Source organism: Pyrgilauda ruficollis, unplaced genomic scaffold (genome assembly GCF_017590135.1).
Source record: "Pyrgilauda ruficollis isolate IOZ18807 unplaced genomic scaffold, ASM1759013v1 scaffold55, whole genome shotgun sequence".
NCBI lineage: Eukaryota > Metazoa > Chordata > Aves > Passeriformes > Passeridae > Pyrgilauda > Pyrgilauda ruficollis.
Window position 1 is genome coordinate 5469962 of NW_024527155.1, and position 13643 is coordinate 5483604.

Genomic DNA, 13643 nt, shown 5'->3' on the forward strand with positions numbered 1-13643 from the left:
CCAATTATTGCTAGAGGAGTCTTCAAAAGGCATTTTATCCAGAAGGTACCTAGATTTTCACCTTCCTTCCCCTTCAACAATCAAAACACATTTCCACAATAATTTTCATGCAGCAATCACTGAATCTGACAAATAATGCAAAGACAGTGATTTCATCAAAGTGGCTTCCAGGCATTATCTACTAGTGTTGGCATTGAGAGGATTTGGTTTCTCATAGTTCTTTCTGATGACAGTCAATTACTAAGTAAACATGGAAATTTAAAAAAAAAAAAATTAGTCAATTACACAGTTATTTGTATCTACATTTTTTAACCTAAGAACTTCTACTGTCCCACTGGGAGAGAGACATGGGGACCTCTTCTGATCTGTAACTAGACTGACACTTTTGCTCTTCATGGCACAAACTTGGACTGATCTCAGTCACAAGACAGCCAGACAAAAATGAAACTTCTGACAGGCTACAAATTGGGAAACAGGGCAAGAGGGAGAAGCTCTGTACTGGCCAACCCAAGAAACACCATGTCAATTACAGGGTCCCAAAGAAGCACTATTGTAGTGCAATACTGCAGCTAAGGGGCTGCGCTGCAGCATGCAGAGAGCAAGAAGGGAACAACAAAACCCTTAAGCCACTTCTCAGTCTCGCCTGCCTCCAAAAATCTGCCAAGAGCCCAAGCTTCAACATCAGGCTGATCAGCAAACAGGGGTGCCTCTGCAGCAGCAACTCCTAAACATGAGCACACTTTCTTATGTGGGGCAGGCAAATGGTCCTCCCTTCTCTTTGGGAATATTTAAAGTCAGCTTTCCAACGTCTTTTCCAGATAAAACCTTACCAAACACATTGATAGATACACTGTGTTGGGTTGCTAAGGTGTCTGCTCTACTGCAAATTGGCCTCAACTAAACTACCTCAGTCTTGAGACAAAAAAAGCTAAACCTGGGTCTTCCTGCTATTGACAGCAGCTAAAAGAATGACCCTGATGAAGTCATATTTCTTTCTTTCCACTTGGAAAAGCCATGCTTACATTGGAGGATTTGTCTCTTTTTTTCTTTTAAACAGAAGTAATAATCTGGAAGTCTGGTTTCAAGCCACAAAAATCTCTAAACATAAAAATGTTCGTGTCAAAACCACAGCATTTCAGTTTGCAACATTCTTCAGTCTGAAAGAAAAGTCATGTGTGAGCACATGCACACACTAATTGTTTTATGGATCTTTTTTCCTCCTCAACATTTTACACAACAAGTATGAACCAGTAGGTTTGGAAGTACATTTGCAGTACGTCTGGAAACATGGCAAAAATGGGATTTTAAGTTGGAGTTAGGCTTCTTCACAATGTATGTAAAGAGCATGGTGTAAACACTTGGCCTTTAATTTTTGAAATTGCCTTTAATAATTGAAAGCTGTGAGTCCTGACTCAGGCAACTGGAATATTCTACCTACCCTCACTTCCTATCTCTATGTGCACACACATGCAGCCATGCTGCTAAGAGTCTGCCTATTTCACAGACCAATTTTCCAAACCCCAACCACTGGCCAGTCCAAGCTTATGTAAACAGCTCGGGATTGGAACAAACTCAATGACAATCATTGCTGATTAAACCAAACTTATACAAAGGCAAAGCAAATTGAACCAGGTACAGGCATGCAAAGATAAGATAGAAGCTGATTATCTTGCATGGCAACAAAGGAGAGCTGCCACAATGGAACAAACCAACGGTCCATCAGTTTCCAAATTGCTCCCTCTGGTTACAGCCAACACTTCAAAGAACACAGGGAGTCAACACTGCCAGAAGTCATTATTTGCCACACCAAGAACAAGAGAAATCAGTTCATAATTTCAGTTTCTTCAGGCATATTTTAAGACGTTTATTTTAAAATTAAGAGGGTGAGAAGAACCTCTTCCCTTGAGCACCTAAATCTAAAATAATTCTGTTTAACATCTGACAACTTCACTTACTCTGTACAGTCATTTCCAACTGTGGGGCAGTACCCAAGAGTTTCAGCAGGCCACTATGAGGGCAGAGTTTTTTTTCCCACCTCTCCTCACAGAGGCTGAAAACTTGATTTGTTCAGGCCAGAGAACATTTCACCTCCCAAAGCTGCTCTCTCAAGGTGCACTGTGGATAAGTGTGATAAGATGCCCTAGCCTGGAAGGTCACTGAGAACAGTGGCACGCAGTCATTCCCTTTCCCTGACAGCCAAGGCAGATTTGGTGGCCCTGGCAGGACACTGCCATCCATATAGCCAGGCCACAGGGCAAGCTCTTGCTTGCAAAGCCTGAGTCTCCAAGCAAACATCACCTGCGCTTGCAGAAACCATGCATGCAGATCCTCAGCCACCAAGCACAATTTACTTGCCCTGGTAAAATCAGGTGTATGTAGACTGTATGCTTCATCTAGTTACATGACACTTATTACAAAATTAAACCAAGTCAAGTAGCTGAACTAAGAGGTTCCATCGTCTCCACTAGTACTTTTAGGCAGGTTTTTTGAGTTAATTAATTGATGGGTGATTAGCCGTTCTTTCTCCCCACAGAGACCATTTCCCCAGCCTTAAAAAATCTAGTATAAATGAGGCACAATATTCATTCCCTATTCTGCTCACTTTGGTCTAAGCAAATAACAAGAAATCTTAGGAAAGACCTGCCTGGAATTAAATTGATTTAATCAGAGACTGGAGTGTCAAATTACCTTGGAGATTGAAAATATCAGCAAGAGAGAATATACAATTTGCATAGTGAAAAACAGGTATTTCTGACACCTTATGAAAGAAATAATTCGGAAGAAAACAGGTCATGGCCTGACCTGTGCAAGATAGCCCGATTCCATCCTTCAAGTCAAGGGTACACAAGGGCCTTTGCTACTCACCAGAACAAGCAACAATCAAAATAACATGAAATAAACAAAACAGCCTAGAATCTGTGGATTAAAGCTTGGTGCCCAACTTCCCTTTTCTAAACAATATAATACAAAACCGAGGAAAATCAATCCTGAGTATCAGTTCTTAGCTATTAGTAGTCTACATACCACTGACTAAGATTCCTGAGCAGGAAAAGGGTGTGACAGGCAATCAGTAGATGTAGCTCTTATCGCTTGATAAACAGTGTTTTAACAACCAGCCAGAGATGCAGGTCCAGAGCAAGTTACATGGGCTATTCCAGGAGTTGTTTCTAACTGTAATAATTACAGCACATAATTAAGAACACAGCCACACACTCCACACCATGCAGAAAACAGAAAATTAAGCCTCCAGTGGTTGTTGCTCCCATCATTGGGCTAGATCTTGGCCAGGGCTCTCTACTCAGCTTAGGTCTTTATGCCCTGATTTAACACCACTCCCGTTTCCTCTCCTTCCCCTCTAAACATTTAGGACAGCGACCGAGACCTCCCAGGCAGCTGAAAGGCCCCGGAATAAAGCAGCAGGCAGACTGCAGAGGGAGTCAAAAAGACAACAGGCAAAATGAGTTCAGTTTCTTAAACTCCTTTGGGCAGGAGAGACTAACACCAGGGTCCTTGCACACCCCAAGGTAAAAGCAGGCTTAGCGTTCTATGAATGGCTGTTTGTATGCTGACAATAGAACAATCAAGTACTTCCTCCAGAGGGAAAGGAGCACATGCACGCCTCTGTGTGCGTCTGGCGATTCCAGGTCCTTTCCAGCTCTACACCTCATCCCTCGTATCCAGCTGCCTGCACAAAGCAGGTCCCGTGCCTCCTCCCGGGAGGTGGTGCCCAGCAGCTTCTCTGAATCAGACAAATCCGCCCGGTCAGTTAATTTTAGCAACACACTTCTGCTCTGTAGCATCCATTCATCTGCCAATACTCAGCACCTGGCTGGCAGGGACTGTACTCCAAACAGAGCATTCCTTGGCACAGCAGAAAGTTGCTTTGGGAGCTCAGAAAGAGCCGGACAAGTATGGACCAAAGACTGGTAACTTACACCGTGATTTAACGGGCACAAAAAACTTATGTACTACAAAAAAAAAAAAAAAAAAAAAAAAGTTGGGCTGGGAACAGTAAAGCCTCAATTCCCTCTGCTGGTGGGAATCAGAGTTAGGCTGCCTAAATGGTACTTGCAGATTGCCTTGTGAGAAACATACAAGGATGTCAGTACTCTCTTCTGTCTCTTCAGTGCCCTAAGGAATTTGAACAATGCTTGGTAAGAGGCTTGAGAATATTTACTGCCACTGTCATTCATCATTGCATCAGAAGAGTTCTGGAAAGAAGGGAAATGATGGGGCTAATGCTTACACCATGGGTGTGTGTTGAGGGGGGAAACACGTAATGACTTACACATATTACAGAATCTTAATTCTTGCACAAACAGGATTAATCCACTCTGCAAATACTTGAAAAAAAAAAAAAAAGTTAAAATTCAGGCTAGAACCTTAAGTAGTGAAAGGACTACAACCTTGCTTGGTTTCTGTTTTTCAGAGTTTTCCTAGACCTGCTGTTAAGGTTTAGAGAAGATTAGTTAAGATATTGAAAACAGTTTGCTGAACCATCTAAATGTAATTTGAGACACCTGAAAGGTCAGAAACCATAAAAGACAGCTACCTAAAACTCCTGTTTAGGTGGCGGGGAGGGCTCCAATTCCCAAAAGTGTTTTACATTGTTCAACGACAACTATTAGGCACTTCATAATTATGGTCATTACTCATTTTCTCATATCATGGCATTATCATAAAGCTAAAGAGAATGGAGCCCACAATTATCTCAGCAGTTGTACCCAGTCATCTCCCAATTACATACACTCAGATGACAGCTGTTTCCCCTCCACTGAAATAACGTTGGTACCACTTAACCTGTTGACCTAAACACTCCAGAACCCTCAAGTGTGGAAGAGAAGCACAAAATTTTGAACTGACTTTAGATTACAGTTACTTAGTAATAGAACTTAAAATCAGAATACGATAACAAATTAATAAAAACTGACTTTGGTGTCCCTTATTTTAGGATTTTGACCACAAAATATCTTTTGCTCTAGCTGTCAAAATAAGCGTGTATACATGTAATGGATACATATACACACATACGTGTTTGTTCACAAATATAATAAACACACACCACGTTCCTACCTGACCTTCTCACCTACATTTAACACAGGCCAATTGCCCAAGGGTCACACAAGCCTTCAGCAACACCTCGATAGAAAAGCTGATTCCTCAAAGGAATGCCTGTTAGGATGCTCGTGCACCACAGGCCTACCTCTGGCTGGCTGGAGTTTGACACTACACTCTACAGACAGTACTCAACAGAACAGTACCATAGACAAACCAACTTTCAACCTACCTGCGGTTCCAGGGCACCCTCCAAACACCACCTCCTTCCCATCGTATTGAACAGCACAAGGAGGCAGAGCCGGGGCAATAAAAGAGGCAAGGAAAACAAGCATCACCTGTTTCCAATCCTCCTCTGACAAGACTGCAGCACTGATAATTGAAAGCAGCTGTTCAATAGCACCTGTGCAATTAGCAACTGCTGCTACGCAGTGAGCATCGGCATCACACAGGTGTCACTGCTTGAAATCAGGAGCCATGCATCAAAAAGTAATAAAGAATGGGTGACACTCCTACCCACTTCATTTCTTCCATCAGTATGAACAAGGCTCCCTGGGTAGCCTTCAGAAGAAAAGTGCCTGAGACCAGCTCCTGCACTATCTGATAAATACACCTAAGGGCTCCTGAACTGAGATACAGCAACTTCTCTTAACTAAAAAGGCAAACTTTCCCCCAGAGAATGACTTTTGTTTTACTTCACACCTGAGGGGGGGGAAAAAAAGGAACCAAACCACCCATAGCCCAAAGGACCTTATCTGCACGATGTTCAAGCCCTGAGCACGGGCAGGTCTGGAAGGCTCCGTGCCCGAGGAGCCTTCGGGGAGAGGACGAGCGCCGTGCGGGGAGGGGGCTCGGCAGCAGCGGCTCCTGAGGCAGGGCCGGGGCAGCGCTCCAGCGGCGGTAACGGGAGCGCGGAGCAGGTGCCCGGCGGCAGCGGGGCGGTACTCACACGGTGAAGTGGTACACGAAGCACTTCCATCCCGTGGGCCGCTCCAAGAAGTTGTAGACCCTGCCCTGGACGCTGCTGCGGCTCAGCAGGGGCTTGCGGAGGCTGTAGATGGAGACGCGGGGGTCCAGGCTGACGGGGGGTCGCGGGCAGTCGGAGCTCACCACCACCACTTCGCTCCGCAGGCGCGGCGCCCGCTCCCGCTCCGGCGCGGGGCCGCATCCCGCGGGCGCCTGCCCGCCCTGCGCGGCCGCCAGCGGGGCGTAGTGGGCGTTCGGGGCGCTCTCGGCCAGCTCCAGCGCCGCCGCCTTCTTGCCGGGCGTCATGCTGCCTCTCCTGGGCAGCGACAGCCGGCCCAGGCTGCGGCTCTTGGGCTCGCCCGGCGGGGAGCTGGACGACATGGCTGGGGCGGCGCGGCGGTGCCCCGGGAGCTGCGGGCAGCGCCGGGCGCCCCGTCCCGCCGCAGACACCGCTGGCCCGGCCCCCGCGGGGCGGCTCCGGCCGGGAAAGGTGCGGGGAAGCGGGGGCGGGCCCGGGCGCAGTCCCGGTGCGGCCCGGCGGGAGGCGCTGCCCGCGGCGCCCGCTCCCCCTGCCCGGAGCCCGGAGCATCCCCGCGTTGCGCTCGAAAGTGTCGCTGTCCTCACTGCTGACCTGTGCCTTGGCACCGCTATGGCTGCGTGCAGGTGGCCTCTCACCTGTGTGAGGAGCTGCCAGGGCAGAGAGCAGGGAGCAGCCTTCCAGCAACCCAGAAGCCCAGCAGACTTTCCTGCCTTCTCGGCCGCTGCCATGTTTCCCAGAACTGTGGCATTGGGTGGCTTGAGATTCTGGGGTACAACCCCTTGCTTCAGATTTAGGACTTCCAAAGCTTTCTGGACCTGCTGCTTCACTCCTTTTTGCAGAATTTCAGGACCTGGGAGCAGCAGAGCTCTGCCAGAGTTTGAATCCTCGAGGGGTCTCTTTTTAAAATGAGTAACAAGAATGATGAGCCCAAACAACAGGTCCTGCAGTCCTTGGTGTTATTGTACCCAAAGGGAGTGAATAGCTGAAGAACTGGGAACACGGTAGGACACAGCAAACACTGTCCTGCAGAACTGCATCCTCTGCAAGTTGGGTCCCTCACCAGCGGCATTTTGGCTTTTGTGGAGAGTTGCACATGTTTGGCCATGGAGACCAGGTCATTTTGAGGGCCTGGATGACTTTCCTGTGTGGTGGCATTACTTACCACTTCCATAACTGGTGTAAATCGATTGTCATGACTTTGGTGCACCAATTAGTTAACAATTTCTATTCCCAGAGTGAAGGGAAAGGTGCTCTTTGATCTGGACTGGTGGGTTTTTTCTTCCAGCTCAAAATAGACCAGCACTAGTAAGAGCTATGTTGAGTTCATGGTTGATACTGGTACCCGGACAAGAATGTTACAGGGAGATAAGGTGCTAAATAAAGTTAAACGAAAACAACCCTGCTAATTGCAGTTCCATTCAAATGTCAGGCTGCCCGAATTGTAGGGGAGAATTGTAAGGGAACCGGGCAAGATCCTCCACCAGTGTAAACAAGAAAAAACAGTGGGCTCTTGTACTTATTTACACCCCTGAGGGATCTGGTTCCATCTTAGGAATACAAAACCAGAAGTATTAAAATGAGACTTTGAAAAACTTGTTTCCAAACCAACAACGTCCTAACCAGGCTTTCCCCCCCTCCACCAGAGCATGAAGAACAAACCAGCTTAATAAAAACAGCATTTCAAAGGAAAAATTCCCTGCATCAGGTCAAAATAGAGCCTGTTTTTTGTATTTTGAGGAACTGTTCTTTTTTGAAACAAGTCTGCAAGAAAAAGGGCTAATGGAAGAAAGAATGTCATCACTACCCTTGAAGGCTCACTCTTTGAGAGCCAACCTGATAAAGTCTTGATATTAAAGCTAACAAATGTGTTTCTTTATGTAAGTGTTCCACTTTGTTTTATAGACCAACATAATGTTGTCTGGGTTATACAGAGCCTTATCCTGGAGCCAGCTGCAAAATATAACATAGAGAGTTCAGCCAAACAAGAGGCTGTATGTTCATATGAAAATGATGTTGTCCTTCATAAAACTTGTCAAAATCTTTAAAAAATAATGTGGCATAATGTTGTTATTTATCCACTGATTAACAAAACAAAGAAACAAAGAATAGAAACTTCGCTCTATCTGAACCTAGGAAAATGGAATTTCTGTATGACTTATGCAGTTTCCTTGCAAAAGAAAAGTTGGGGGGTATTATGTACTTAAATGGCTAAACAGGGAAGAAAATTGGTACGATTTAAATTTGATCTTCAGTGGTCAGTGAGAAACTGTTCCAAAGAACCCAAGTTTGTTTCAATAAATTTTTTACTGCAAAACAAAAAAATGTCTCAAATATATTCCACAGCCTTATATATTGAGTTGTTTTTCAGGACAGAAATATTGTCATAAGGTTTTAGGTTGGAATTCCAATGTTGGCTAAATCTTTCAAAGTATTGTCACAAATAAAGGAATTGTAAAGTATTTAAAATCAGTATTTAAGTAATATCTAAAGATCTTTTCCCAGAGTCAAGGAATTAATCAAAATGTATATCTTAAGTGTGTTACTGATAAAAGACAACACTTATTTCCTGTAGCAAAAATCATATTGTTAGATGATTGCCAGCTTATTGTACTGACAGGTAAAACATGTCTGGCACAGGTGAAAGCAAGAGCACACTTAAATAAAAGTGTCAAATAAATGACTACTTAGTGATGAGAATCCAGGGTATAATTATCTTTAATGTATATTAAGTTACCAAAATTGTATATTAATTTGAAACATTTTCAAGATGCATATTTTAACATGGTAATGGCAATTCCCTTTTTTCCCCCTTCTTAAGTTGCCTTGTCTTGATCTTAATCATGTTTATTTTACAAAACAACAGAATTATGTAAGTGGAAGAAGAGAAAAAAAGAGAGTGTGGTGTATACATGAAAGAGTTAAAAATGGGAAGGGGGGGAGATGAGTGTTCAAATATATTTATGGAGCTTGGTATCTAGGCTTTGATAGTGAAGAAGGTAGGAAGATATGTTGAATAAAGTGGATGTGGGTTATAAATTTTAAGGTGGAACTAGTATGATGAATTGTTTCTTAGAATAATAATAATCTGCTTTGAGTATTTACAGAACTGCAGTAAGATGAGTAACAGCCAGTATATTTTAATTCACAGTTTGCAAGCACTGTTCTAAATAATCCTTATGTCTTTAAGAGGACTATGATTCTAAACATGAGGTATCATAAGTCACTCTAGTATGATAATAATACAGGGAAGCTGATGGCAAAGCTCCCAATTCTAGAAATTTAACTGGAGCAAGACTAGTAAAATATTAGTTAAAGGCTTTTTTGATCAAAAATGTTTGTAGCATCCTGGGCCTCTTTCTGTTATCCTGTACCAAGTTATGACCAATATTATGCCTGCAGTGACAGATATGCTCATGACATGCTGCATTTTCACTTTGTGCCTGCCAGAGCACCATGCAAGGTCACACTGCTCAATCACTGATGAATGTTTACAAGCAGGAATTGCTGCAGCCAGTTAGAGACACCTTGGTTTTTTTGCCTGATTTCTTCCCTGTGGAAGCTAAGACTCAAACAAACATTTTGTGTCTGAATGTTCTCTGTCTTCTGAAAGTCTTTAACACGTTTCAATTACAGGTTTCACCACATTTTTTTCTGGCATGAGAATCTTCTTGTTTGCTGTTAGATTACTTTGTGGGATGGTTTTTGTTTGAATTACGTTTGGGGTTTTTTTTTAATGTCACTTCAATTTCTGTCCAGCTACAGTAGGAGACATGTTAAATAACAGCTTTCAAGGAGAGGAAATAGAGAGTTGTGTTGTCTCAATTTTTGAACTCTTTTTCTTGGAGTAGAGTAAATATTTGGTTGTGTTCTATTTCCTGGAAAATCCGCATTTGGATTGAGTGAGTAGATCATTACAAAAACACAGTCAACGGTGAAGGTAAATGTCGCTTGAACTAAGAATCAAGTCCTAGATTGTTTATATATTTTCATATAGCAAGGTAGGACAAAAACTTTTGAAATATTCTCTATCAATTAGAAAATTCTGCTCACAGACTTGTCATTACTTTAAAAACATTCCTATTAAAAGCTACAAAATAACTAAGCACTTGGACTTCAGACAAAAAGAACAGTTTGAAAACACAACAATAACACATTAGACAAACCTCAGCCTTAAGATTCAAAACAAAAGCAAGGGGAAAGAGACACAAGGGTTTGCTTCACTTTCTAAATCCTGGGAAGGCTACAGCTTAGCCAATTCAGTAAGGAGATGGGGAGAGATATGTAGATTTTCATTCATTCATCAAATATCAATTAAGAACAATTTTCTGAGTACGTGTAGACATTTTCCATTGTACACCTTGATAATCTCATTTACCATTATTTTTAATTAATCTAAATCTATTTATATACAACTTGTATGCCTTTATGCAAATTATCTTCAGCTTTTAAATTTAAGCAAAATCTTGAATACTTCCATGCTTCCCATGTGTAAATCCAGCAGGTTTTCCCTGTTAGCAGGCATTGCTAGTCAACTTAGCACACCGGCAGAAACTCCAGATACAGAGAGTATATTCAAAACTGCAGTATGTCCCAAAACACTGACCATCAACTTTCCATAAGTCAGAGATCACATTAATTAATCACTTCCTTAGTAGACTAATCACTGCCAAAAAGACACACTTCCAACAGGTGTTTATGCAGTCTGCTTTCCTGCCAGTCACTTCCAAGACAGATGGAGCAGACAGAAAAGAGCAGATAGTATTCTACTGAGAAAGTCTGAAGTGTCCTTTCGTTCCCTCCCTTCTTTACTGCTGGGTTATTTTTAACAGGGGATGCAGTCTGCTCAGGAATCTGGGCAGCAGAGAGGAGCAGCCCTGCAGGAGATAGCGAGTGGCATGCACCAGATATCTGGCATATGGAGGCCATGCAGCCCTGCTGACATCCCTGATTAGCATTATCTGTTTGAATGCTAGCTGAGTGCAGGGTTATGGCTACATTTATTTTACGTGTTTACATTGCTTCGTGGGATTTTAAAGCATATTGGTGCTCTTCTGGGAAAGAATGTTACTGTCCACTAATGCTCACGTATGAAGTCCTAAAGCAAAGAAAGACTGAGAATATTTATTTAGGCTTACGCCTCACAAACACTTTCTGTTTTGTTTTCTAACAAATTGGGAACTCTGAGCCATTGATCTCTACCCTCTGGATGCAGCTATCCAGACAATTCCTTATTCACCTCACAGTCTACCCAGTGAATCAGTCTCCAATTTAGAGAGAAGGATGTTGGGAGGGACCATGTCAAGGGCTTTACAGAAACCCAGATAAATGACATTCCTTCATGTCGAATGATATCCCTATATCCCTTGCCTTGTCCCCTGACGTTGGCATTCCATCACAGAAGGCCATGAGGCTGGTCAGGCAGGATCAGCCCTGGTGAAACTGTGCCTCCAATCACCTCCCTGTCCTCCATGTGCCTTAGCAGAGCTTTTATGAGGATCTGTTCCAGGATCTTCCCAAGCACAAAGCTGAGGAAAACAGCTCTTCCCAGCATCCTCCTTTCTACTCTTTTTTAAAGATGGGTGCAGTATTTCCCTTTTCCCAGCCACATGACACCTCACCTGACAGCCAGGACTATCTGAGTATCACAGAGAGGAGCTTGGCAACTGTGTCAGCCAATTCCCTCAGGTCCCTGGGATGCATCTGATTGGGTCCCATGGACTTCTGTACCTTCAGGTTCCTCAGGTGGTCACGAGCCTGATCTTTACTACCGTGGGAGGGACTTTGCTCCCCCAGTCCCCGTCCTGCTGTCCATCCCCTCGAGAGCTGTGAGAAGAGAGGTTGCCATTAAAGAATGAGGCAAAAACCTTGGTAGACTCTTAATTTCTCTTGTTAAGAAACATTAATTTATACAAAAGGCTAGAACCAACCAACTGGAATTTTGGTTTCCATCAATAAAGATCAAAATTTTTTCTACAATGTTAGCCTCTCCTATTTGCTTTCTCGCTGACCAAAGTCTTTCACGTGTGAGTCTGCAGAATCCAGGCCCTAAATGTTTACTTGTTTAGGAACAGGACTTCAGAGCAGATCCCTTGAAGGGCTCGTGGGCATTGAGAAAAAAATAAGAAAGTGGTGCTAGAATTGTAACTGAGCCATTTGTAAATGTCTCTCAACATTTTCTTCCTGCCACCAGCCTACTTGCAATCTTCAACAAAGCAGCAGTAGGAAAAATAAAGATCTAGAACTTGGGAAGCCTTATAAAACTAAGAGACAATAGCTTTAGGAGATCTTGCTCCAGACACACTTGTAGATCCATGCATGGATCCAGTCTGTTTCACCAGTTGCCCATAGCATCCTGTCCTTCTGAGTTCTTTAATGTAGTTAATTTTCCAGCAATTTTTGTAACTGAAAAGGATTCTTTTAGGTATTACTCCAAAAGAGAAAGCTAAAGAGGCTGACAACATCTTGCCACGTTCATTTTCACCATTATGGCAGAGGTGGTGTATTTCAGTCTCAGGAGCACTGAGAGTCAGCAGGCGTTTGCTTGCTCACACAGGATTCTGAGCGCACATTCTCACACAGGCCAGCACGTCTGAGGGCAGAGTGACTAACAGCATTCTCCAAATGAAGAGATTGTTACATCACTTTCTTGCATCAAAAGCAAATTCTCCTCCTCACGTCAGTCACAAACCTTCTCTTTGTTAGGCTAAAATCAGCATCAAATAACACCGCTGAGCAAGCTCCAAATAGATTAACTGAAATTCTGAAACACCCCCCAAATTTTTGTCCCATGGTGGCTTATGGAGAGGACTGCTCTTAATGAAAGGACGTCCTGGTATTTCAGGAAGGGTTTCACTCTCAGCAGCTGAGAAAGAAATCACTAGCTATCACCAAATCTCTTCCTGGTCCAGGGACACTTCCTGCCTGTGAGCACGTTAATCTGTAACATATAATATCCTACCTCACGTGTAAGGCATGGCATGGGACAGATAATCATTCTTCTTCAGCAGGACCCACTTGGCAACCCACTTTTGATGTCAAGCATCATCTGTCTGCCAGTTAAGCCTGCAGCTGAATGTCTTTTAATTGCAGGTAGTTCACTGGGAAACTTCAGTGGGAGGTTATGTGCAATGCAAGGAACTTAATGCTAACTCTGTGGGAGAATCAAAGGTTTTTCAAACAATAATCCATCAAAAAGCTTTCTAATGCTTAAAAAAACCCCAACCACACAGCAAAGAGTAATAGAACAAGTACTAGCAATGTCTCCTCCCCTCCCACTACACCTATTCTTACACGACCAACCTCTCAAGGCAAACAAATTGGAAACTGTAAAACTCAGTGGATAGACCACAGGAGACCTGGGCAACAATCAGCTCTGCCAAACTGGAATTTCAGGTTGCTTTCATCTCACAAAATAAGAGTTTTCATTTCGCTAGGACCATTCTAACAGGTAAAGCTAAACAATACAATGTAATTTAAAGTCTGGCAAAAATTGTTTTATCCTGATCTATAATTGTGATTTAATGCCAAAATCTAGAGACACGCCTGACCTTTTTCTAATTGGGTTAATTGCAATTCTTATCTC

At 43.3% G+C, this 13643-nt stretch overlaps 1 protein-coding gene across 5 annotated transcripts in view; it reads right to left on the reverse strand.

Annotated features, from left to right (window-relative positions):
* The window catches only part of KCNQ1 (potassium voltage-gated channel subfamily Q member 1), a 335815-nt gene extending 329358 nt beyond the window's left edge, over positions 1-6457 (reverse strand). For all 5 annotated transcript variants that reach the window (XR_005956269.1, XR_005956268.1, XM_041481067.1 and 2 more), the window contains exon 1: positions 6005-6457. Coding sequence is in view for 3 of the 5 variants with exons in the window: in XM_041481067.1 (XP_041337001.1) it covers positions 6005-6402 (398 nt within the window). In the remaining 2 variants the exon portion in view is untranslated. The remainder of the gene's footprint in view (positions 1-6004) is intronic.
* Positions 6458-13643: the final 7186 nt, after the last annotated feature.